Source organism: Talpa europaea, assembly GCF_964194135.1.
Source record: "Talpa europaea genome assembly, chromosome: 1".
NCBI lineage: Eukaryota > Metazoa > Chordata > Mammalia > Eulipotyphla > Talpidae > Talpa > Talpa europaea.
Window position 1 is genome coordinate 157414832 of NC_140073.1, and position 25538 is coordinate 157440369.

Genomic DNA, 25538 nt, shown 5'->3' on the forward strand with positions numbered 1-25538 from the left:
TCGCTGAAGTTTAGGTTAGTTTCTCCCGCTCCTTGGACGGGTCAGCCAAGAGCCTCACAGCCAAGTATTCAGGGGTGTGGGGCAGGGAAACGCGCCCCGAGTCCCCGAGTCCTTGAACGTTCCCTTCCTGGCCCCCAGCGCTGGGCGCGGCGGCCAGCACCCCCCTCGCCAGCGTCCCCAGCCCGGCCAGGCGGAGTCCCTGGGGGGGGGGGACACTCAGGTGCGCGCCTGGGGTCTCTGGGGGGCCCCGGGCGGGAGGGGGGTCTGTCTGAGGGGCCAGCAGAGGCGGCCTCGGGCCTGGCCGGCAGGTCGGGCCGCCCGGTCGAGGCTCGGAGGCGGGGTCGGGGACCCAGAGGGTCGGGGCGCCCCTGGCCGGCGGGCCCGGAGGGCGGGACCCCGACATTCCGGCGGGCCCGCGGCTCCGCCCTGCGCTCGGCGTCCGGGGCAGGAAGCGCGTCCGCCCCGCCCGGGCCCGCGGGGCGCGGGGTCTCCCGCGGGTCGGGGCCCCGGAAGTCTGGGGCCCCTTCTCGGGGCGCGGCGCTCACGGGCGCCCGGCGGCAGCGGCGCGGCGAGGCCCGAGTTCGGGGGGCGCGGCGGGGGGAGCGCCCGAGAGCCCCGCCCCGCGCGGGCGCCTCCCCAGGACACCCCGCTCGGCGCCCCGCCCCGGGCGGCCTCCTCGGAAGCGCCTGCGGGCGCGGGCCCCACGCGGCCCCCGCTGCTCCCGGGCGCCCCCTCTTCCCGCGGCCTCCAGGCCCGCCCTCCCCGCCGGCGGGCGGCCGGGGGCGCGGGGGGCGCGGGGGCGCGGGTGGGGGGGACTGACCGGCAGCGGCGCGGCGGGGCGCGGGCGGGGCGCGGGCGGGGCGCGGGCGGGGCGGCGGGGGGGCGGGGCCGGCCGAGCGGGGGCCGCTCCCCTTCCCCCCGCGCCCCGCCTCCCTGCCGGCCGCGCGGCCCGGCCACCTGCGCCCCGCCCTGCCCGCCGCGCCCCACCGAGCCCGGGCGGCGAGAGCGCGGGCGGCCGCCGTCCCCTGCGCCGCGCAGCCCCGCGCAGCCCCGGCGCCCCGGCGCCCCGGCGGGAGGCGCGGCAGCATGAGCGCCCCGGCGGCCGCGCGGAGCGGGGAGCTGGACTGCCTGAGCCCCGAGGCCCAGCGGCTGGTAAGAGGAAACTTCGTGGAAACTTTCGGTTCCGAGGGGCGCGAGCTCGGCGCGCGGCGTGGCGGGCCAGGGGCCGCCCCCCCTTCCCCCCCCGCGCCTGGGGGCGCCGGCCCGCGGGGTGCGGGGAGCGCCCTGCTCGCCCCGGGCGCGCCTGTCCCCGCCCCGGAGGGAGCCGCGGCCTGGGAGGCGCCTTTCGCGCGCCCGCCTGGAGCCGGCCGGGCCCCGCGAGGCCCCAGCACCCGCCGCCGGGCTGGTTTGGAGCTGGGGGCGCCTTCTCCCGCTCTGGACCCGAGGGGCTGGGGCGGGGCGGGGAGTCGGGGCGCTGAGCCTGAGTCTCAGCTTTGCCTCGGCCGCTCCAGACCCCGGTTGCCGGTGGACTTGACTTGGCTTTGAGGGCGCTCTGGGCCGGGCGGGATGCCCCAGCCGAGGGGCTCGGTTATCCAGCCCAGCGCCCCGTGGGCAGCCCGGGTGCTCTGGCGGGGAAGCGGGCGGCATGGGCGAGGCGGGGGAGGCCTGCAGTTGCGCCCTTGGGGACGTGGTGGAAGGTGAGGTGCACTGTGCGAGCTGGTGGCTTCCGAAGTGAGTGCTGCAGGGAGGGGAGCGCCCCCGATTTCCGCATTATCCGCCTTTGTGGGCGCCTCACAAGGGCGTGAGCCCAGAACAGTCATTGCTTCCCCAGGCGGGATCCGTCACCAGCAGGTGTCTGCCGGGCACTGGGGACGGATGGGCCGCCCTGCCCCGGGGGAGCCCAGGGAGAACGGATGTGCCGAGCAGGCGGCCGCTGTGCGAGCCCTGGCCGGTGCATTCTGGCGCCCACCCCGGCGTTGCTGGCCCCACTTGAATCCCAGCCGCCAGACTCGGGGCTGCTCCCCTCCACTCAGCCTCCTGGTTTCTAGGGGCCTGGGGCCCTGGAGGAGCCCCGTGAATCACCGTCCGGGAAGGGCCCGCCGGAGCAGGGGCGGGAGGCGCGGGGGGAGCCACTCCCAGTGCTGGGCAGCAGCGAGCGGGTGAGGACAATCCTGGGCTGGATTCCCGCCAGGCTGGGAATGCAGGTGAGGAAGGCGGCCCAACCTGGGCTCAGTGGGCAGCGGCACTGCCCCGGGGCGCCCTCACCCTCGCTGGAGGGAGCCTGGGCCTGAGGTGGATGCTGCAGAGCCACGGGGCACGCAGAGGAGAGTCTGGGGGGTCACTAAGAAGGCGCCCAGCCCACAGGCGCCACCCCCCCAATTCCAGGGTCCAGGAAACTGAAAACGGGAAGTTTGTTTTCCTAAGCTGTGAGGATGCCTGGCCCCGCTGTGGGCCTCACGCTGCCCCCGAGGGGTCTCGGGGCCTCTCTGGCCGCGTGTGCCCAGCTGGGCCATCCCGCTGGGTGTGCCGGAGCCCCAGCGCGGCTTAGTGCCCCCCTAAAATCCAAGTGTTCAGCTCTGAAGCACATGCGGCCCCAGAGGTTTCTGGTAAGAAATTATGACTCTTGTTAGGTTTTTTAAGTAAATAGCAGCAAAGATATTTTTGAGAGTGGGCGGTGGGGAGCGGACAGGAAACGCAGGCCCTGCTCATGAGCTTAATGTGACAGCCGCGAGCACTTGCACTAGGCGATCAGAGATAAGGGGGGCTCAGGAGGGCGTCGCCCCTGCCCGAGGGCGGGGCCATGTCCAGCGGGCCTCCAGTGGGCCCTGGGAGCCTGTGTGTCCTGGGAACAGGGTCTCCTGGGGAGAAGGCGGGGCCCAATCACTAGAGGAGGCTGGCGCTGGGGCACACTCCAGCCCCCTGGCCCTGCCCACCCCAGCTCACAGCAGGGCACCGGCCTGGGCCATAGAGGGCAAGGTGGAAACCGCAGGGGCCTCCAGTCTGGTCACTTCCCCATAAGTGGATAGTGGTACCCCCCCCACCTCTTTCCACACAGTAAGGCACGCCAAGCCCTCGGGGAAGGAGCAGCTGGCTGGCGGGGGTCAGGTCCCCCCCACGGTGCACACCTGCGCACAGGTCCCCAGCCCTGAGAGGCCGCGTCCACAGGGAGACGGGGGAGGGGTCAGCGCTCGACACTCTCAGCCCTGGAGTCTCCGGGCGGTTTTGCATGGCTGTTTCCCTGAGCAGCGAGGATATAAAAATAGCAAGTTAGGTTTTCCCCACGAGTGCCAAGCGGCCACTAGGGCACAGAGGGGGCCCAGTCTGCCAGCCTGGCCAGCGCAGAGGGAAGCCTCCAGCAAAGGAAAAAATTCCATCCGAACTGCCACCCCCCAAGGGCAGAAAATGACGTTCTCTGCAGTCGCTCGGAGGCGCCCCGGGGAGTTACCTGACAGGCGTCGCTGCCTTTCTGCAGAATTGCCGGCAGAGATGTTTGCTCCTCAAAAGGCAATGTTCAAGAGGAATTTCTGGAATTTCTTATCCCTGAAAATCAGGCTTCGTGACTCAGCACTGGAATTGTTTATGGCTTGTTACTCAGAAGCGGCATTTCCAAAATCTGTACATGTGTCAAGGTATTAACCTCAGCGGCCCGGGTGACTAACAGTGGCGCCTGCTACGTGCATCTGGACGTGGGCTGCACGAGAGGAACTGCCAGGACCTTCCTGCTTTTGCTGTGGGCCACGCAAATCTTAGGAGTGTTTGTTTTTTAATCAGACGACTTATTTTCGTGGACTGGGTTTACGAGAACTTTCACCAGCGCAGGTGAAGCGAGCATCTTTCTCCTACTTTATACAAAACGCGATTTTTAACTACATTCCAGACTTAATTGTTCAAAACCACTAGGTGTCTGGTTGCACACCTTTCCCCCCAAAGCCGCCGGCCAGCCCGGGGACACAGATGTGCAGCATGTCCGCAGTCTGGCCTTGGCAGCTCGCCAGCGCCTGGCTGCCGTCACCCTGAATCTAGCGCGCGCTGCTTGGACGGAGAGGAGTGATTTGTCTTAACTGACAACAGCGAGACTCTTAACCGGTGCCTCGCTGACGTGCCTGTCAGGAGCCCGGCGATGCGGCGTTTCTCTTGGATTCCCCGGGCGGAGGAGAACCAAGGCGTGTGCTTTCGGGGTGTGGTTGGGACTCTCCCCTGAATTCCCCCAGGTGCTTGCTCTGGATGCTCTGCGGGGGCGGGGATGCTCATGAGTTTAATCTGAGCTGAGCTCTCGCTGTTCCCAAAAACACTGCCAGGAGGAGCCAGGGGTCCAGCAGCCGCCTCCCCCATGTAACCTGGCGGGGACCTGGAGCTTGGTTATCTCCACTGGGTGAGAAAGAGGAAGCTGAGCCTCAGACCTGCCGGGGGACTTTCCCGTCCACACAGCTCACTCGGGTGTGAACTCGGTGCTGCTCTCATCCGTCCCCAGGGGAGGCAGTGCAGCAGGGAGCACCCCGCCATGCCCCGGTCTTCCCGGCGCCAACCCTGCAGGCCGCCCCGGGGACCAGGCCCTGCTCCGGAAGCTTTTGACAAGTCTCCACCGCGTCAGGGTTTCCTCACTGTTCCTGGTAGTTTTCAGGACAAGCCACACTCCATGCACTTCACTACTTTCCTAAATAAGGGAAAGAACAGGCGAAACGCAGGAGCCACGGCTTCCTCGTTCCTGTGTCGGCCTGGCCAGACCTGCTGCCACACAGCCCTTTCCTGGCCGGTGTCCCTGCGCCCGCCCACGGGGCCCGTTGAGAGGGCTGGGGCTTAGGGCTCTGTCCTGCCTGGTTCCCGCAGCACCACTTGCCTGCAGGAGAGGCGTGGGCAGCGCTGGCCACCCCAGGCAGGGCAGCGGGGCTGCACAGCTGTCCCCAGCCCGAGGGGACCCACCGTCCAAGCGTGGGGTTGGAGGGGAAGATGCAAGCAGCCAGGCACAGGCAGGAGTGGCAAGGTTGGCTGCAGGGGGCCAACTGGCCGCTGCCCTCACCTGCCACACACACGCACACACATACACGCACACACACACACACACACACATGCGCGTGCTGGTTTTGGTCCCCTCTGCTGCCATTTGTCCTCCCAGCACGCCGAGGCTACTGGAGGACCTAGGAACATCCGCTCACCTCACACAAAAATTAAAACATGATCACAAGAGGAGACACTTGCCTGGAAGATGTGCACCGGTCAGCACCAGCGTGGACAGTGGCCAGGTCCAGCGAGGTGGATGTCAGTCGTCACTCTGGAGGTCACATGAAGACTCTTGCTCCTGGCTGATGGGTTTGCTTTAGTATTTGGAGAAGTTTATCTTTCCACGCAGCAAAGTTGGAAGACTTCCAGCTCTCAGGCAGCCTCTGTGGGCAGCCCCTGGTGTGGAGACGCAAGAGCCTCAGAGGCAAGGGGTCTCCGGAACCCGCCGCAGCAACGGCCATGGATAATTTGGGCTGCCTGTGTGGTGGCCAAGGCTTGGGAGCCCCCCGGCCAGGCTCCGTCTGCAGGACCCCGGACCCTGCTGAGGACTCAGCGGCCGCAGCCAGAGAGTGGGTGCCCACTGCTTCGGGGGCATGTCCGCCAGGCCCCGCGGGGCCCAGCCCCCAGCAACCCTGCAGGAGACAGCTCTTCCGAGGCTGCTGTTTTCTCATAAAGCCCCTGACAGCGCAGAGGCGGCAGCGCTGTGTTTCATGCCACGGTCGTCAGGGTGGTTGTAGAGACTGCAAGGGAAATACGAGCAGAAATGAGCAACTGGGGTCACCTCAAATTCAAAGGTTTCTAAGTGGCAAAGGAACATAGAATAGATTAGAAAGGACTGAGTGGGAGAAAATGGCGGACGTCCCCCAACGAGAGGCTGATTTCCAGCATCTGTGGCCACTCACGCGCGAGGAAAGACAGCAGGCGAGCGGCAGCCCCGTTGTGAGCAGACGGCCGGTCTGGGCACAGTCCCCCCAGGAGCGGGTCTGGGCCAGCAGGGAAGTGGCGTGAGGGAGGTGCCACCGAGACCCCGTGCCCCCTCCCGGGTGGGTGACACATATTAGGAGGCCCCGACTGCAGCTGCCGCAGGGGCGCAGGGGAGAAAGGCCGGCGCGGCTGGCGGGAGGATGGGAGCGGCCACTTGGAAAGCCATCTGGGTTCGCCTGAAAAAGCTAAACCCAGGGGCACAGCCACCCCGCTCACGGCCTTGATCCAGGGAACGTGAGGCCGCCCCTCCCCCAACCCAGACAGCAGTCTGGGTGCGCCCTGCAGGGAGCCTACGGCAGCTTCGAGGTCGCCCCTGCGGCCCACCTATGGGGAGGGGCGAGGGCATAAATAGGAGGTGGTTTGTCCACATGGCGGAGCTCGGTGCAGCCACAGGAAGGGCGGTGCGTCCCACATGCAGGAAGTGGAGGGAGCTGGGGCTGCTGAGCAGCAGCACCAGTCGGAAGGCCGGCGACAGCAGCTGGGCGGCTGCGTGGCGGACAGCTGGACAAAGAGAAGGACTCGTGGAAACTAGCGGCCCTGACAACAGAAACGAGACTTCTGAGGGTCAGAGGCCGGGGGAGACGGGGGAGAAGAAAATTCCACGACAGCGTTGCCGCCTTCGCCGCAGTCCATCGGCGCCGCCTGGGTGGCAGCTGAGTTAAATTGCAGCTCGCTCTGGTCTTGAACGGGCCGTCCTGCAGATGCTCGCGTCGTCGCTAGAGCTCGTGGTGTGACTCTGTGGCTGAAGCGCCGGCGCCACCTGTGCCCGCGCCCTGTGACCAATGGTTCCGGCCAGCCACGGGCAGGACACGAGGCGGGCCCGCGTGGAAAGGCCCACAGCCCGCCGCCCCCAGCGCCCCTCTCTCAGCCCTGCTGGTCTTTACATCCTCTTTACCGAGTGGAATTCGTAAGCGGCAGAAAATACTGTCCACGCACAGCGTCCTGACCACGGCACTGAAGCAGACCGAAGCCGAGGTGCAGGAACAGAGCACGAGCTCCAGCATCCGGCGCTCACCAGGCCCGGCGCCCTCAGACCCACAACCTCACGGCCGGCTGCCCCGGCCAGTGGCCATCCCGACATGGTGACTCACGGGCAGCGAAGCCCAGTCCAGCTTCCTTCTGTCCCCGCACTCCTGGACTGGTCACTGCACTGAGCATGCCGTCTGTGACCTCAGCACTACAGGGGGGTTTGCTGCCTGCCTGAGGGACCCATGGGAAGGTTCTCGGCGGTCAGTCTGTGTGCAGGGTGGGGGCTAGCGCTGCTGCCGTATCAGTGGTTAGCCCCACGCCTGCCCCTCTGTGGCCATCATATTTGCAGCCATGACCGTAAAGGGAACCCCTCGCTGGGGGACCCCAGTACCGTGCCCCGAGCAAGGGATTCGGAAAGCTGAGCATTTGTGAAACTGCAATAAAACACACATGGAAGCTGGGGGGCCTCGGGGTGGGGACAGGGGCCAGCGAGGGTCCCACTGCCCGGTGCCCGTCCTCCTGTCCACTCCTGTGCAGGACACACATCCCCCGCCCACTTGGCTACTTTGCATGGAAATCATCTTGAGAACCTACTGCTTACGAGGCTTGGGGATCCACCCCTGAAACCAAAGCTGGAGGGGGTGGCCCCTCCCTGGGAGCTGGAGACGGGGCCTGTGTCCGGCCTGCAGTGCCCCTCAAGCCTCCGTCTCCAGGCGGGAGGTGGGCAGCCCATGCCTGGCCGCGGGTATGCTTGGTGGGTGGTCTCCTCAAGGATCTCGGCCCCAGGCCAGACAGAGCCAGGCCGGGCTGGGCAGGGGCTGGAGGGTGTCACTGTGAGACCAGGCCTGGCCTCAGGCTTCCCCGCCTGTCTTAGTTGTCATCCCCTCCTGAGCAAATGGCCACATGCTTCACAGCTGCAGCTCCACATGCATCCCCTCGCGTCTGGGGTCAGGCCCCAGGCCGGCCAGTGCGGCCTCCGCCCAGGCCTCCTGGGTGCGGTCACGGGCGCTGGGGGCTTTCTGGAGCTGAGGGCCTTCCTGGGGCACCGTGTGGCAGGACTTGGCTCCCCGCTGTGGGAGGACGGCCCGCTTGCTGTGGACCAAATTCATCTCCCAGCCCCTCACACTCCTGGCAGCTTCTCCAGGCCCACAGGGGAGACTCCGGCCCTCACCCACCTCCGTGGCCCCTGATGGGCCAGCACCCCCTTCCCACTGACCCGCCCCCCCATGTGGACCGGCATCGCTCCCCAAGCCCTGCCTCCGCTGCACGCAGCCCCACGCCCAGGGACCTCCCCAGCCCTAGGCAGGTGGGGAGGGGACCTGGGTCAGTGCCCCAGGGCAGGCCCGAGCCTTCCGGAGCCCTGTGGGGACGCAGTGATGCCCCTAGCGCAGGCCCGTGGGTGGAGAACCCCCCTGGCCTTGAGCTCACCCTGGCCCCAAGCTTCACCCCCGTCTCTCTCCCAGAGGTGCCCTGAGAGGCTAGACCACAGGCCCCCGAGGCTGGAGACGCCTCACTTCCCGACGCAGAGTCCCCACAGCGTGGGTGGGGCTCTTCCTGCGGCCTCCCAGTGCCCCCTTGGCCTCCGGCCCCCTGGACTGTCCCCACTCAGAGGCCGTCCCCCTTACCCCACCTCTGGCTCACTTGCCTCTGCCCTGACCCTGCCAACCCCCCTGCTCCTCCTCGCGCCTCTGCTCCCCTCACCTACCCCCTCTTCCTCCTCTGCCCCCCCCAGGCCGGGAGCCTGGTCTGTGCCGCTTAGGGGCAGCCGGCGCCCCTGGTGAACATCACCCTCGGGTGCCAGGGCGCGGGAGGAAGTCGGTGTGGCCGGATGTCCTCTGCTGGACCTTTCACAGCCCGGCCCTTCACGCCGTATGACGGGAGGAGAAAATAAAAGCGCAAGCAGGTGTCACGGTTCAGGTGCAGCTGTGATTGCACCTCTTGACTCTCGGGTGTGAGGAGCCACAAGGGGGGGGCGCGGGGCCCCCCACCGTATGCGCTGCTTGGCCCGGCAGGCCCGAGTCTCTGCAGGAGTTAAGCCCTTCACGGAGCGCAGCTCGAGCTGGCTGGGGCGCTGGGTCCCCACAAGGTGGCGCGGGGTGCCCCTGCCTGCCCCCCACCCGGTGCCCCCACCTCCACACCAGAGGCCTCACGGGCGACTTTTAACATTTAAAGATTATCTCGGGAACAGTGAGGCCTTGAGAATTGTGTCTGCGCAACTGCCGGGGAAGAGCGGCCTGGAACCCCCCAAAGGAGCAGGTGGCCAGAGGTGGCACCTCTGACACGGGAGGCGGAATCCTGGGGCTCGTGCCCTGTGCCCCTGGCAGGCAGAATCGCCTGGAAAGCAAAAGCGGGGCTTGTGCCCCAGGAGCACGCGGGCCGCGCAGGGGCCCCCAGAGCTGGGACGGCCCTTCTGGGCGCCGCTGTCCGGGGAAGGCGCTGCCCTGGCCGCAGCGCGAGGCCCACGAGGGCGCAGGCGTGTGGGAGGTGCCGGGGCTGGGGTGCCTGGGCGCCTCGGCCCTCCCCCGCGCCCCCTCCACGCAGGCCTCGGCGTCCTGCCCCGAAGGGAGGGTGGGGCTGCGCCACAGTGCCCGGGGGCCTCCCTCCCGCGCCCCCCGGGTGGCCACCGAGCGTCCCCCACAGCGCTGGACAGGGGGACACGGGGTGGGGGGTCTCAGGGCGGTGCGCAGCGAGGCCCGGAGTGGCCCCGGCCTCTGGCACCGCCAAATCCCGTGCCCCCCGCACCCCCCGCGCCCGCTCGCAGCCCGTAACCCGTGTCCTCTGTTGCAGGCGGAGGCCCGGCTGGCGGCCAAGCGCGCTGCCCGCGCCGAAGCCCGCGAGATCCGCATGAAGGAGCTGGAGCGGCAGCAAAAGGAGGTAATGCGGACCCCGTGCCCCCTCCCTGGCCCCCCGCGCCCGGCCTAGGCCCCCGCGGCGCGCGGCCCGGACCGGGCAGGGCACGTGGCTCGGGTGCCCGCCGCCCCCCGCCCCACTCGCCGGGCGCCGGCCCGACCTGAGCGTCCTGTTGCGCTCGAGCCCTGACCGCCTTTGAAATGCCAAAGAAAAGCAGGCTATTGCTGGCTTTGCGGGCAAGCCGGCCAGACTGTTCGTTTATGCGCGTCCCTGCGGCTTCCACACTTGCAGGTGGGTTTCGAGGTGCCTGAGTGGCAGGTGATGCCGGGCAGGGCGAACCCCGTGCGAGGTGGCCGGGTCAGCCCTGGCCATGCCCCTGGGGCCCTGAGCAGAGCCGGGTCGCGGGGGCAGGGAGGGCTCTGGGGCCAGCAGGCACAGCCCTGGGCCTTGCTGGCCTGGCACAGGGCATGGTGGCGCCCTCCCAGTGCCCCGCTGGGACGCACCCTGTGTGGGCCTGACCGGGGTACTCCAGGCTCCCCCTGGGGGCGTCTGGGATGACAGTGTTGAGGGGCCCACTGCCCCCCAGGGACTGTTCCCACCCGCGGCTTCCCGGGTGCAGGCCGCCTGGTGTCTGAAGTGTCCCCGTGTGGCGCAGCTTGTGGCGTTGCAGATAGAATCTGGATTTCCGGGTTCTCTGAGCAGCACTGCCAAGTCCCAAGGTCACGTTCCCGCGGAGGCCGGGCCCTGCCCCGGAGCTCGTCGACTGGGCCAGGCTGGAATCGGGGAAGGGGGGTGGTCAGGAGACACACTGGGCCGGTGCCCACGGGCAGGCGCCCGCGCCCCCCAGGCGGTGAGGTCGGCAGGGACATTCCTGAGAACCAGCGTGGCCGGGAGGAGCCCCGGACGAGTGCTCGGGCGGGCGGCTCTCCAGGAGCACCTGTGTTTACAGGACGGGGGTGGATCCCCACAGCCCGCACCGTGGAGGCGCAAATGCAGGCGCAAGGCCCAGTTTTTGTTTTACCTCTAGAATTCTTTTAGAACCTCATTTTTTGACACTTTTCCTATCCATTTAGCCCAAGAAGCCAGGGCGTAGCGTGTCCTCTGCCCCTCCTCCCCTGGGCATGCATGTGTAATTTTAAAATTGGAAGTGGACACTCCTGCCCGTGTTGCCCTCGGGACTGGGGGGCTCCAGCTGGGATCGGAGCCTGTCAGGCGACCGGCCCCAAGCCCCGGGGTGGGGCCTGACCTGCAGCCATTACTGAAACTCCCTCAAAGAAGCACTTTCAGGGAAGTCTCCTGAGCGGGCTGGTGCTGGGAGGTGGCCAGACGGGATAATCGCGTCGCTCTGTGGCCTTTGTCACATCCGGTGGCCGCAGCGCCTGGGTCAGTGCCACCAGCTTCCCAGCCGCGGGCAGGAGACAGGATCCTGGAGGCCCCACGCGCACCTTCAAGCCCGGACTGGACTTTAAAAATAGATATTCTAGGTGACAAATTGCTCTTTCAGACCATCTGATACCAATTTCCCTTTAGCTGCCCTGCACCCCCAGGGCCTCCGGCCCTTCCTGCGCAACCCCTGCGAGTCCCCCCTCCTCGGGCCGCAGATTGGGGACTGGGCTGCCTTTCTCAGAAGGCGTGCCAGGCGGAACCCCAGCCTCTCGGGTTGTCTGTTTTCATCTGCTCCCTCTGCTTCCCTGGTCTCCGGCAGCCCCTGCCCTTATCGTGTTAAGGTGGTAAAAGAGTTCTGGAAGGAATCGCCCAGACTTTGTGGGTTGGCAGGTTCTGCCACTGCTGGCTGGTCTCAGCTCTGCGCCCTCACCCCTCGTCAGCCCGTCATCCATGGGGGTGCCGCGTCTCAGCTCCTTGCTGGAGTCGCCGGCACGCTCAGGGAAAGCAGGGTGGCCTGGGAGGTCCAGCGCTTTCTCCGTGGGGTCGGTGGTCAGTCGCGTAGCTCGGATCCAAGGAAAGTCACTTTCACCAGGAGCAGACCCGGCCCTGCCGCCGGGTGTCCACGTGCTCCACCTCCCGGGCGCAGGTGCGCTGGGTGCATGCGTGTGGTGACATGGCAGCTCGTGCCCCGCAGAGCTCTCGCGCAGGAGCTCCTGATTTAGCAAGTAAACGTGAAGAGGGATTCAACCCCTGCCGTCTCCTGCCCGCCCTCCCACCTGCCGGCGGCCCGCTCTCCCGGAGCCGCAGGAGCTCGTGATATCCCAGCGCCACTGCGGCCTGGGGGCTCTGCCACGGCGCCCTCACATCAGGTGCTCCGTTTCAGACGCAGAGGTGAACCCAGAAAGCGGTGGCCATCCAAAGGCGGGAAGGACACGGGTGGGAGCCGGCGAGCCAGGAGGCCACCGCCAGGCAGCATCAGGAGCTCCTGCTGCCCCTCATGGAGCCTGGGCACTGGGGAGCCCCCGCCACACGCAATTGCATGGGAGCCCAAGTGACCAGCCTGGCCACTGGGTGGTGGGACCGAGCCTGGGCACTAGGCCCCTGCACCCACACGCAAGCGGCCTGGCTTTGCGGAGAAAATGCGGTGAAAGCTGGGCCGTTCCGTTAAAAACTTGGCGGTTTCCCGTCCTCGTGCACACGAGTGTCCTTGCCTAGAAGGCGGCGTTCCGATTCGGGCTTCTCCTCCCAACGTTCACTTGTCTGTGAGGCATTTAGGTGGTGGCCAGGGCTCCAGCTGCTCGTCATGCCTGGGTGTGGAGGGTCTCCCACGAGGACAGTGGCCTCGGGGGTCCTCCCCGCATTCGAGGGGCTTCCAGACCTGGGAACAGGTGCCTCCACGTGGGAGGCTGGGGGGTGACCCCCCGGGGAGCGTGGCCGTCTGCTGCCTGTCTGTGGTGGTTTGTCTGTGCTCACCCCCCATCCCCCATGGACAGGCAGACTGTCAGCCTCTTCATAGTCCTTCCTTCTGGGCTGAAGCAGACTCCTGCTGGGGCAAGTCCCACGCCCGGAGCCCCGGCCCCAGGCTGTGAGCGACAGGGGAGTGGCGTTGTCGGGGAGGAAGCTGCAGTGTCCCTACCTCTGGCCCACTTGGCTGGCGCAGACGCCACAGGAAGCAGCTGCAGCGGGAAAGGCAGGCCTGCAGAAGCTGCCCTTGGGAGGGACAGCCGGGCCAGGCAAGGGAGGAGCGGGGAGGGCGCCCAACCGGCCCCGGCACTGACTGACACAGGGGACAGGCCTGCCGTCGGGAACGGAGGGTCTTTAAATACGAAACCACCCCTATGGGGAGTCTGAGTCTGCTTCTCCACAGAGGGGCTGGAGAGGGCAGATAAAATAGGTGCACCTGTGACTACTCGGCCAGGCGAGCTGGACGGGGGGAGAGGGCCGACGCCCCAGAGCCCGGGCATGTGGCAGTGCGGGGCCTGCACTGTCACTTGCAGCCCATGTGTCATTTACAGGTGAGGAAACTGGACCTTCTTAGAGACTAGAGTTCTCCCCAAAACTAAGAAGGCCAAGACTCAAGTCTAGGTCTGAAAAAGCTGCGAAGCTGGCCGCCTTCCTGCACCCCCTGCCACAAAGCCACGCACACAGGCTACAATAAAAACAAACAAAAACAAAGGCCGAGGCAGTCTGTCAGCTGTGGAATTCGGGGTGACCGTGTGTGGCTGGCGGCGCAGCCAAGGGGCAGAGGCGCGGCCTCAGCCCGTCCCTGCAGGTGGGAACATACCTTCCAAAGCAAGGTTTTTTCCCCCCCTTAGTGCTGAATTCAAAGAACTGTGTAACAAGCACAAAATAGGTAATTTTCTTAGTGAGAGGACCCGGAAGCACCACGGTTGGCCTCGCTGTTTCTCGCCTTGACCCACCTGAGCCCGCCCCCACCTGGACGAGGTAACTCACGGGTCCGGGACAGGATTTCGGAGGGTGCTTAGGCAGCGCCTCCACAACCTCCCTTGGCATATCACATCTCCGGGCCTTGCTATTTTTGGAAGCAGCTAACACAGTTTCAGTCGCACAATCTAATAGCCCAGGGCCCTGGCATTTCAAGATGTTGATTAAGCAGAAATGAATTTACTTTGGAGGATCAGTGTTTAGCTCGCAGGGTTGACACTTGGATGTCAAAATTAAGAATGTTCTCCATCTTGTCATCTGGCAGCAAGCCGGCACACCCCTGCGCAGGTGCTTCTGAGTGGAGCCGAGGGCTCCCTGAAGGAGGTGGGACAGCTCGGGGCAGGCTGAACCCGTGAGTGCCTGCGGGGCAGCAGTGGACCGACTTGGGGGGCCCGGAGAGCTGGAAGCTCCCCCGAGGTTGGGGGGATTAGAGGTGGGTGGTGGAAGCCACACTGGGGCCTGGGGCCCTCCAAGGTGGGCATGGACGGGGCACAAGACAGAGACATGGGTGCAGAGCTCGAGCGTGCGGGCCGATCTGCCGCAAGCCCGGCAGACTGTGCTGGGAACCGGCTGCGGAATCGCCCAGACCAGGCCGGCCCCGCCCTCCTGAGCAACCCACTCTCCTCCCCTCGTGGTGCCCCCTCCAAGGGCAGACGCTGAGAACCAGTGCAGCCCTTGTTAGCTGTGCTGTGGGGCTGTTGTAACGGGCTGTGAGTCACGTTTTAATGAAATTTTTGAGGAAAGACAGATCTGGAGATTCTTCAGGGAAGGCAGTGACCTTTCCACGTCCAGTGAGAACCTGAGCTGGTAGGAGACCGGGGCGCGGAGGGGCGCGTCTCTCTCACTGCTGCGACCTTGGCACCGTTGTGTTGGGGGCCGTTTCATACAACATGTCCTGATGTCGCCTGTATCCACCCGTGCTCACGCGTATTCACCGAGTTTTTTCACGCGTATTCCCCAAGTTTCTAATCTTACGGCTTTGGCTTTGCCTTGGACAGAGACTGACTCGGTGAATGATCGCTGAGTGAGCGCGAGAGGTGGGTGTCTCAGGCTCCCCTAGCGAGAGTGAGGAAACCCCTCGAAAGCAAAATAGTGTGTCGGGGCGTGATCCTAAGCCTCAGAACCGCGCGTTTCCGCCCTGCTCCCGCGCTCATGCACCTGCACCGGAGTCCTCCTGGCAGCTCTGGCGTCTGCTCGAGGGAGGGCACGAAACCACCTTTCCCCACCGTGTCTGCACGTGCCCGCGTGGATCCGGTGACGCTGGTGACGTCACGGCTGCGAAGAGAAGCTTGAGGCTGACCCTGGGCTGTTGGCGGGGCGGGGCTGAGCCCCGTGCCGGGCCCGCCGCCCCGGGTCTGAAACACGCCAGATGAGCCGGGGAGCCCAGTTCTTCCCGAGACCCGAAAGCTTCTCCATGTGCACGTCACCATGCTCGGGGCTGGCTGGTTCCCCAGCGTGGCATTTACTCCCGGTCCGGGTACTTGAGAGCCTCCGGATGTGTCTGTCACCTTAAATCATGTCTTTTCTTTCTCTTCCCTTCTCTCTAGATCTATCAGGTTCAAAAGGTAGGCGCCTCCCCTCCGCCTTTGCATGGACCGGCTTGTCCCTGCCCGGCCGCTCCCCTCAGAGTCACGCTTTCCCTGCAGGGTGGCAAGTTCTCCCTGCCGCTGCCGCTGCCTTGATTTTGAATGGGTTTGGACGCGAATGCTTAGGGCCCCGCCGCACCCCCAGCGCGACCGCCCGTCAGACACCATTTTATGAGCTGAGAGCACCTCACGTCTCTCCCCCATTTGCCTCATCATTTCTGAGAAAAAAAGAATTCTGAAACAAAACCAGCGCACATCTCAGAATTTGGGAGAGCTTTTGAAATCCCATTTTGAAGACAATAACCTGCCATAGAGCTTCCTTGGAAAGTTTTCTGACTTTCCCGGTTAAGCGTCGTACGCGGCGCGCGCAGGACGTTCTGACGGGCACGGCGGGGGCAGCGTGAGCCTGACGCTGTCCCGGTAAAACCCGACAGCTCAAAATAAACCCGTCCTCTGTCCCCGATGCTCAGGCGCAGTGTCCAGCGTGCCTGTCCCTGCCCCGGGGCCTCGTCCAGCCGCCGAGGAGCAGAGTAAATGCGCTAGCAGGACGGCCGCGGGAAAGAGAGAAACCTGGGCAGTTGGGACGCAGCTTTTCTGGCCTGCGAGAAGCCGCAGGCAGGGGTGAGGCTGCCGGGCTCAGCGCTGGGGGTCCGTAGACGCGGGTCTTGCCCGTAAGCGAATTTAGTCACTTACAATCCTTTGAAAGTTTATTTTTATACATTTATTTGGTTTCTGCAGAAAGAACAGCTTGATGTTCCTTTTAAAACGGCTAAGAAAGTGTGGGCGAGATAACTTCATTTCAGGAGTTGGAACGCAGCCCCTAAGCTGTCAGTGAGACCCAGGTCCCGCCTCCGGGCCCCCCTGCCAGCCCCGTCCCAGGTCCTTTCCTTTCCGCCCCCCCCCCCCCCCCCCGCAGCTGCTGGCCTGTGTGGCCCGAGGCCTCGGGGAAGTAGCCCCAGGCTCCACCTGCACGCTGCCGGCTTCCCCGGCCCAGGTGGGCGTGGGTGCTGACCCCAGCGCTTGGGGGTCCAGGCGCCCGCAAGCCATTGCCAGGGAGAGGCCGGCTGGGCCTCGGGGTGTGGAGGGCCCTCCACACCCCCCCCCAACTCGCTCCTTTTCTTGCCGGACCCCCATCACCTTCTGTTCCCATCTCGCCAGCGACAGCATCCGACGCTGGCAGGGTGCTGGTGTGCACACACACCCCGGCCGGAGCGAGCCCAGGAGGGGACCGTCCGCGTGGCTCTGCGGAGGCGTGTCCGGCGGAGGCGGCGATCCCGTCACCAGCTCTGAGACACGAGCAGGAGCCAACCTGCCCCCCAGTCCGCTTGGCTGGTCTCCTTCTCGGCTTCTCTGTCGAGTCAAAGCTGCTTCTGAAAGTCCAGCACCTTCCGCACCGGCGTGCCGTGCCTCCGGCTTCCCTGCATGACTCACCGGCTGCTCACAGACGTTTCCATCTGGAATCGCTTCCCCGAGCTGGCCGCGATGCTGCTTGCTGACACCGCGGACCGCACCCCTGTCTGGGCTTCTCCCCCGTGGAGCTGAAGGAGGGATTCTTGCTTTTGTCCAGAGAGCAGCGGCTTTCACTGTGGGCAGGGAGCCGGCAGATAGGACGCTGGGAACACTGACTCTCGGAATCTAAATAATCTCTTGGGAATTTATAGAGAGCCCCCTCCCTAAAGAAAAAAAAAGAAAGCCATGTTTTCCTTCTATCTTTGTAATTAAACCACGAGATAAAGGAGGGCTGACGACGTCACGCTGCTGTGGGGGAGATCTGGAATGTGACAGTGACAGGCCGACGTGACCTGAGCGCAGAACAGCCTCAGCGGTTGCCTTTCCCTTAAGCCGAGGATAGACTCAGACTTTCAGAAGCGTTTACTTTTGTCGCTTTCCAGACAAAATAGTGGAAGGGAAATAACCTGCAGAGAAAGGCCGATCCTGCAGCTCTGATAGCGGGGAGCTGTGTGGGTTGAACTTCTAAAGCATTGCTGAATTCTGCCTCCCCACGCGTGCTCCCCTCCGTCCTGCTGACTGCCGCCTGGAAGAGAAGAGGCAGGCCCCGGGTCGCCCGCCAGCAAGCAGAGCAGCGCCTTGGGGGGGTGTCACCCCGGGGACAGCACCTGTGCTCCCAGCACGGTCTTTCCCTCCCAGGGATAAGATTGTGATGTGCAAAGAGGGGCTTCCCCCCACGTCCCTCCCTGCTGCCCTGTGGCCGGGAGGCGTGGCAGCTGTGCCTAGATTTCCAAGAGTGAACAGGAAAGAAAAGTTGGGACCGGGGACCTGAGGCTCTCCCTGGTGGCCACTGTGGAATCCCAGAGCCGAGAGGCAGTAGCAGCGACTTCGAATCTACTTCCCTAACTCTGAGTTTCGACAAGCAAGCCAAAGCTTGGAGGGGTTAGCTAAAAGCCTGCAGACTTGGGTGGGGATGTGCTCCTTGTACCTGACGCTGAACTGCAGGCCGCCAGGTGCCTCTGCACCCGTGCGTGCCCCGAGACAAGCCAAGGGCGCAGGGGATGGTGGCCTGAAGCTAGCCGGCGTGTCAGGTGGCTGGGACAGGCCGCCCTTCCTCTGCCTGCCTCCCGGGCCTCTCACCCCTGGAGCGGCCCTCAGCTGCTCCTTTGGTGATTGGCCGGGAGGCAGCAACAGCTTTCCAGGGGACTGCAGCTCTGCTGGGCTGAGTTTAGCCGCTTCCTGGGAGGGCTTTGTCCTGGTCTCTGCCTGGCAGGTGGGGAGGGGGCAGGCAGGCTCTGCCCGGGCTCCAGGCTGCACCCACTGCCCTGTGATTTGCCGCTTTGCCTTGGCATGCCACCCCCCACCCCCCACCCCCCACCCCGAGTGGCTGGCAGCAGCTGTGACGTGCATGTTGGAACAGCTCCTTCTGAGTTACCACTTCACTTCTTGCCTAATTTTCTTTCCCTTCTGTCTATAGAAATATTATGGGCTGGATACAAAATGGGGTGACATCGAGCGGTGGATGGTAGGCCTGCATCTGCTTTTAAGAAATTTAAATGGTTTATGATGTGATTTTTATGTGGTTTAATTATTGAGACAGATTTCTGTTGCACCCTAATTTAATAAGGAGATTTCCTCCCTCCGGCCTGATTGTTTACATCCTGGGAGAAACCTGGTTAGAGATGGGCCTGGCCAGGCATTGCTGATGGCTGTGTTGGGGTGACTGCCCCCGGGGTCTCTGGGGTAACAGCCTGGAGGTCCCCGCCCCGCCTCCCCGGTCCCCTCAGCCTTCTGTGACGCACACTCGGCTGACGGCCTCCTCGCTGCCACGACCCGGCCAAGCCCCAGTGCACCAGGGCTGGTCGTGCTGCGTCCCCCCCTCACAAGCACGGTCAGCTGCTGGTCTCTCTCACTCCCACCTTCCCCACCCCACGTGGGCCTCCTCCCTGGCCACTGGCCCCGGAGCCTCTGCCCTTTGGTGGAAAAGCCCTTTCACCTCCCCAGCCAGCTTCCTAGAGCAACTCGCACGTCAGTCAGGAGCTGGCCTCCCCGTGGGCGCCCGGCCTTCCTGTCCTTCAGGCGGACATGGGCCCCCACCCTGAAGCTCTGGAGGGGCAGCACTCACCGGCCCCCCGGACCCCAGAGACACAGCTCTCTCCTCTCATCAGCCTGTCCCGAGCGCCCTCCAGCCCTCAGCCCTACTGAAACATCCTGGTCAGTGCCTCTACCCGTAAAGTCACCTAAGGGAGCGTAAGCTTGGCCCTGGCCCCGGGGGCGGCTGTGTGAGTAAATGAGGGGGTGCTGATACATGCAGCGCGCACGCCCCCTGCAAACCTCCCTGTGTGCGGCCGCCGCTGTAGGCTCACACAGCGCCGGTGGGGGCAGGTGGGTGGATTCAGTGCCCGAAGCGCCTTCAGGAGGTAGCACAGCGGTGCTGACATGCCCCCCGAGGTGTGCACCCCGGAGCGCCCCCCATCCACAGAGCAGCGGGTCTCCCCGTGGGGCCCTGGCTCCCGGAGGGGTGGGCTCAGGTGGGGTGCGGGTAGCCTGAGCCCAGGGCCAGACGGGGTCTGAGCGGGAAGACAGCCTCCCCCCACCGCCCAGAGCAGGACTCCTGTGCTCGCGTGTCTGCTGCCCCTCAGAGAAAACCCTCCCCCGAGGTTTAATGGAAGCCTCTCAGCAGAGTAAATATTTGTCCGGCCTGACTTTCGTGGCAGAAACGCCGAGTCCCGGGTGCGCCGACCTTTCACACTGTTTGCGTTGCTTTGGCAGGAGGACAGCGAGCGCTGCTCCCGCCGGCCCCGGAGGAGCACCTCGGTCAGTACCTCTCCGTCCTCGGGCGGCCCCTGGTTTGTGTTTGCGGGGCCGAAACTCGCTCTCGCGTTAGCCGAGTGAGGGGGCTCCTGCCGGTGCCCCCTCCACCCAGACGCCCGCCCCGGTGCCCCCAGGCGGCGGTTCACGGTGACTGTCGGGTGGCCCCGGGGCTTGCTCGACTGGCTGGGGTGCTGTGGGGCTCCCCGCGGAGCCGTGTCCCCGGCCCAGGTTGACCTGGATGATGGAGAAACAGCCCGAGGACGGCTGCTCCGCCGTGGCTGCAGCTTCGCGCGTCCTCACCGCCTTCTCTTCTCCCACTAGGCGTCTGACGAAGACGAGCGTGCGTCGGTGGGCAGCCGCGGAAGCCGGAGGGTCAGTGAGCAGTGGCCCCGGCCCCAGCCCCGCCCCACCCCGCCGTCCTCGCACCGGGCGCCTCTGCAGTCAGGTGCAGAGGGCAGAGGTGCCCTTGCGGGGTCTTCTCCCGAGTGGGACCCCAGCCCCGCACATTGTCCACGTGCAGAACACCCGCCAGGATGCGGCCGTCCCCCCCATCGCGGACGGCACCCCTTGCTCAGCCTCCCGTCAGGCTGCAGGCCTGAGCCCAGACCCGCTCCCCAGCTACTCTGAGCCCCAGGAAAGTAGCCATAGTCGAGGCCGGTGGGCAGCGGTGTGCTCCCTTGACCACCGCCCACTGCCCGCTGGACGTGGGAATAGCCATCCCCCACCAGCCGCCACCTCCCTCCATGGTGGAGCCCCGGTAGCCGGCGGCTGGAGGTCATCCAGCCCAAATGCACTTTTCTTTACAGTCCCCAGATATTCAGGTTCCCCCAAAAGCACAGTGGCAGGTAAAGCAGAGACTGCGCTCTGCATGAGGCGTGGGGCCAGGAAACTCAGTGTGTTGGGTCAGCCCACCCTGGGGTGCCAGCCAGACGGGCATCTTGCTGACCCACGCACAGGCGTGCTGGTGGAGCTGCGTGGCCGAGGCCGGGCTGGGCCGCCTCCACCCAGCCTCCCTAGGCCCCCAGACGGCGCCTGTGGTCTGACGCCTCCCCCACCTCGCTGTGGAACTTGCAGCGCTAAAAGCAGAGCCACGGGAGGGAGTTTGCCAGGAAGTGACACCCAGAGGTGAAGTCGGCCGAAGAGCCGCCTTCCGTGAGGACCCCGTCGGCAGCCATAGTGACCTCCTCACAGATGCCCCGGCGTAACTCGGGCGAGGAGCAAGTGAGGTTTGTGCGAGCAAACACTGTAAGTGCCAGGCCCAGCGTGCAGAGCCTCAGACAGCTGCCGGGCTGGCCCAGAGCAGGGTGGGCTCAGAGCCCAAGTAAGGCTGGTGCCATGTCAGGGGGCGAGAGGCGTCCAGTGAGCCAGGCCTGGGCTGGCGCTGGCGCTGGCCTCGCAGCCCGGGGGCCGCGGCGACCCTGACGGACAGCCTTGGGCTGGAATGGCGAGGGCCGCGGCAGGACGTGGCAGCAGAGACCTCGCCCGACTCACCCCGGGATGCCTCTGAACCGTGACCCCGAAACCCCGAGCAAGCTCTTGTGCGCCTGCGTTTTTCTGGGGAAAGAATTTGTCGCCTTCTTAAGATGTTCAGAGCGTGTCCTGACCCCAGAGAGCTTTGAACGGCGGTGTTAGTGAGTTTCGGGTGACAGGCCGGCCTGCCTTCCGGTCTCCACGAGCTGAGCTGGAGATGGCTGCATTTCCCCACGGGACGCGCTCTCGGCAAGGTGCCAAGCGTCCGTTTCCAGGAATCTGCTTTCACAGAGCAGCCCATGCTAGGAGCGGGAAGGGCGGGAGGATGTGGAAGCCCCGGATGCCGACGACCCGCCCTGCCGCTCTCCTGTGCTCCGGAGGAGCTGCCTGCAGAAGCCACGATCGCGCGATCCTGGGGATTCTCCTCCCGGTGGGCATCGTGTGAGTGCCCGGCCTGCCAGGGGCACAGTTTTGGTCAGCGCTGCCTCCACCTCAAGCCCACCCTCAGCCTGGCCTCTCCTGGCGGCACCGGGCAGGGCAGCCCCACTGTCCCGCTGAGCAGGTCTCCACCCTCTGCCAGCCGCAGATGCGCTCTTTAATATTCTGGAATCTGTGGTTTGCGCAGTTCTGGTAGAAGCTCCCGTCTTTCATGTCTTTTCCACGTCGCCGGCCCCTCCGTTCAGCCGGCGGTGGTGCGCAGACCCTTGGGGGCGGCCCCTGCCTTCCGAGCGTGTTTGGAAGGGCTTGGAGGGTCTCATTTTAGACAATGTGATCTTTGCATCTTCCTTGTTAGAAGTGGACAGTGACCAATGTGTCCACCTTTGCCTGCAATACCGGGATGGGTTTCCAGGAAGAAGTGCGTTGCCCGTTGCTCCCGTCTGCAGGAGAGGCGGCGGCCGTGGGGGGCGCAGCGCTCACACCCCGCTCTGCTGCGGCTCCTGGGGACACGCGTGAGTGCCTGGGGGCTCCCACAAGGCCCAGCGCCGAGGTTTCTGGAGTGCTTGGGTTTTGTTCTGCTTCACTTCGCTCCTCGGTTTAGGCCTCTGTCCCTCCCGCTGCCCCTCCTTCCCTGTCCCAGCCTGACTGGGGTGCAGGGCCTCCGCCTGGGTGAGATCGCGGAGAAATTTTGCCCTGGGACCCTCTGTGGTGTGACAGATCCTAACCTGGGACCCACTGTGGGGAGTTTTCCAAAACGCCAAGAGCATCTTCATCCAGAAAGGCGCCCGTGGGCCTCCCGGGTGGCGCAAACGGTTAAGACGCAACCTGTGAAGCAATCCGCAGCCTCTGCAGCACGAGTTCGATCCCCGGCTGACCAGGGAGCTACCCACGTGGCGCAGCAGACCTCTCCTGTCTCCCCGCTGCTCCCCTCAGCAGTGCATTTCAGTCTGCCTGTTCTTTTTTTTTTTAAATAATACTTTATTTTATATAATTCTTATATCATTTTCATTTTTGCACAATGTGTGCATTTTCATTTTGGTTATATTCCCCATACAATTGCACCCCCCCCTTATTTTGACCCTAGAACTTCCTCTCCCCTTCCCTCCCTGCCCCCCCCCCCCGTGTGTCTCTGGTTTATAGCTGCCTGTTGATTTTGATTTTTACTTTGTATTAATTAGTCTTTTTCCTGGTCCCTTATTTAGGTTTTCTAAATTCCTGCTATGAGTGAGACCATCCAGTGTTTTTCTTTTTTAGTCTGCCTGTTCTGTTCCCCGCTCTGTCTCTGGTGAGTCCTCTCTGGCCTGTACCCCAGTTCTTGTATGCATAAATAAATAAATCTTAAAAAAAAAAAGGCACACGTGTCACCCACCAGTGGGGCGGGGCACCCACCCGCTCCCCAGGAAGCAGCCCCTGCCGCCGCACCTCTGGCCCTGCTCCGGGGCCCCAGCCCATACCTGCCCCCCCAGCCCCAGGCATACAGGTGGGGTGTCGAGTCTCCAGCACCTCCGGTCGGACCAGTTCCCAGCACTGCTGAACTTCCTTTGAAAGGTTACACTTAGAGTCATTTTTCCTCATGAAAAATGCATTATTTTCTCACGTGTGTCCATTCTAAGTGTCCAAGCTGACTCGTGGCCAGAAAGTGCTCTTTGAGAGGGACCCCAGTTCCAGTCCCAGAACAGAGACCGTCACTCACACGACACCAAAGACGAGCACTTTGTCTCGCAGCTTAAAGCCGTCAGTGCTGGAGTCACTCTGGCTGATTTTTTTTTTATATTTATTTACTTATGCATACAAGAACTGGGGTACAGGCCAGATTTGTGGGGGGTAAGAGGATTCACCAGAGACAGAGAGGGGAGCAGAGCAGGCAGATCTACTGAAATCCACTGCTGAGGGGAGCAGCGGGGAGACAGGAGAGGTCTGCTGCGCCCTGTGGGTAGCTCCCTGGTCAGCCGCGGATGGAACTCGTGTTGCAGTGACTGCTTTGAGCTTCATATGTTGCATCTTAACCCCTTGCGCCACCAGGGAAGCCCGACTCTGGCTGATTTTTAACAAGTTCTCCCCTTCGAGGACTTTTTCTGACCTCAAGGTCAAGTGTTTGTGCTTCATTCATTCCGTGGCACCTCAGAACTACTCAACAAATTTCTGGGTTTTTCTTAAAATGTGTTTTACCTTTTAAGATGACAGTTACCAGCTCCCCACACGTGGCCATGGGCCTCCTGGCCGGGCTGCCATAGTCCTGACCAGCAGGGACAGGGCGGAGCCCAGGGCTGGACACGTCGCTGGTGAGGAGTGGCCACTGTGGACAGCTGGACACTGGACCAGGAAGTGCCCCCGGGGAGCGTCCGAGCAGCCCAGCCTCCGAGCTGGCATCCCCAGGCTGGCTGCTCCACGGTCCCTCCTGTCGGGGGACGCATTTGCCCCGCAGCTGGCGCTTTCCCAGCTGTTTGTGTTAAACTCAAGGTCAGGCGTGGCCGAGGGCTGCCCCTGCCGGGGGAGTGGACGGGGTGTGGCCACCCCAGGCGCTTGCTTTGGAGCTTGTTTCCTTCCAGCCTTCAGACTGCCCGAGGCCTCGTGCGTGGAGCTGGGGCTTCCTTTGCCTTTCCCAGGAGTCCTGCCCCTCATGCCCTTGGGGCATCTGTCCTTTGACTCAGTGAACCTGCCCCGACAGAGGTCACCTGCGACTTCTCTGGGCGGCGCACTCACTCCGGCCGTGTCACCGCAGCCGCCTTCTCTGTCTGGGGCTCTGTAGCAACCCTGCCCGGCTGCTCCTGGAGCTCCGGCCTGTTCCCTTGTGTCTGGGGTGGCAGCAGAGGCACCGTGTGACTCAGAGTCACATGAATCCTCATTTCGTGAATCTGGGTCTATGGTCTGTCTGGAAGTCACTTGCTGGTTCTCCACTGATGTCATGGCCGCCCCCAGGCCGGGCCGCCGCCCCCGCCAGACCCTCTAAATGGTGGCACACGCCTGGCTCCTCGGGAGGGGCGCCTCCCTCTCCTGGCGTGGGCTGGCCCAGTGCTTGACGCTCATCCCTGGGGCCGGGGAGCGTGTCCCACGTCCGCACAACCGGGCCCTGGAGTGACGCAGCCCTTCCCTGGGCTCTGGACTCATCCACGCCCGCTGGGTCCCTGCCACGCTGGGTCGCTGTGGGGCCCTCGCCCTCCTCCTGCCGGAGAGCGTCCCTCGCTGTTCCAGGCAGCGTTTCTCTCGAGTCAGCAGAAGTTCCACAGGTGGACGGGGCACCTCGAAAGCCCGTGGCCGGCGCAGACAAGGGTGCAGAGCCCTCGGCCACTCTGTGTGTGAGCGGACAGGTCAGGAGGTACCAGAATCCACTTTGTAACGTGAAGGCGTGAGACTGGCGAGTGAAGGGCCTACAGAGAGGGCCCTCTCTGCTCCCCGAGGGGCCTGGAGGACTCTCTGGGTCTCCAGTGCGGGCCCGTCGCGCCTGTGACCGCCGGGATTCACCCTGAGCCGAGAGCGAGACCCAGTCACTGGGCCGCGCCACCCCCCACCCCGCTCCCCAGCCAGGACTCCTGCAGCCATGCCCCAAACACGGAAGTGAGGAAACCCCCAGAAAGGCGGCTGCACCCAGGCTCTGTGCCTCGCAGGAGGGGCCTGGGGTGACAGGGGCACCCCGTGAGCTCTGGGCATTGGCCTGACTGCTGTGGGGCACAGAGAGGCTTTGGGGGAAAGTCAGGGTCTGCCCCCGGGCCTGCCATTTGCCCCTCCCACTAAGAAGCGCCCTCCGTCCTCGCTGAGTCCCGTCTACGTTGTCTTCTCTACACTGATGTCAGTTTTTCTTTCTTCCACTGGACAGACAAATGGCTATGACGGAGACCTCCAGGCCCCGAGCAGGAGATCTGGCAGGGTCAGTACTGTGACGCTGTGGCTGCGAGGGCTCCCCCCTTAAAAAGACTAAGTCTAGCCGCTTTGCTTTCTTTCCTGTTGTAGTGGGTTTCTTTTCTTTTTTTTTTTTTTTTTGAAGATTTGTTTTATTTACTTATGCATACAAGAGCTGGGGTGCATGCCAGAGGTGTGGGGTGGCGGGGAGGTGAGAGGATTTACCAGAGAGAGTGGGGAGCAGAACAGGCAGACTGACTGAAATCCACTGCTGAGGGGAGAGCAGGGAGACAGGAGGGGTCGGCTGCGCCA

At 64.3% G+C, this 25538-nt stretch overlaps 1 protein-coding gene across 1 annotated transcript in view; it reads left to right on the top strand.

Annotated features, from left to right (window-relative positions):
• Positions 1-977: 977 nt before the first annotated feature.
• Positions 978-25538, top strand: part of LRRFIP1 (LRR binding FLII interacting protein 1) — a gene marked incomplete at its 3' end in the record, with an annotated part of 59444 nt that continues 34883 nt past the window's right edge. The window contains exons 1-2 of the mRNA XM_084238468.1: positions 978-1152; positions 9739-9825. Coding sequence (XP_084094594.1) covers positions 1087-1152; positions 9739-9825 — 153 coding nt within the window. The 5' untranslated portion in view covers positions 978-1086. The remainder of the gene's footprint in view (positions 1153-9738; positions 9826-25538) is intronic.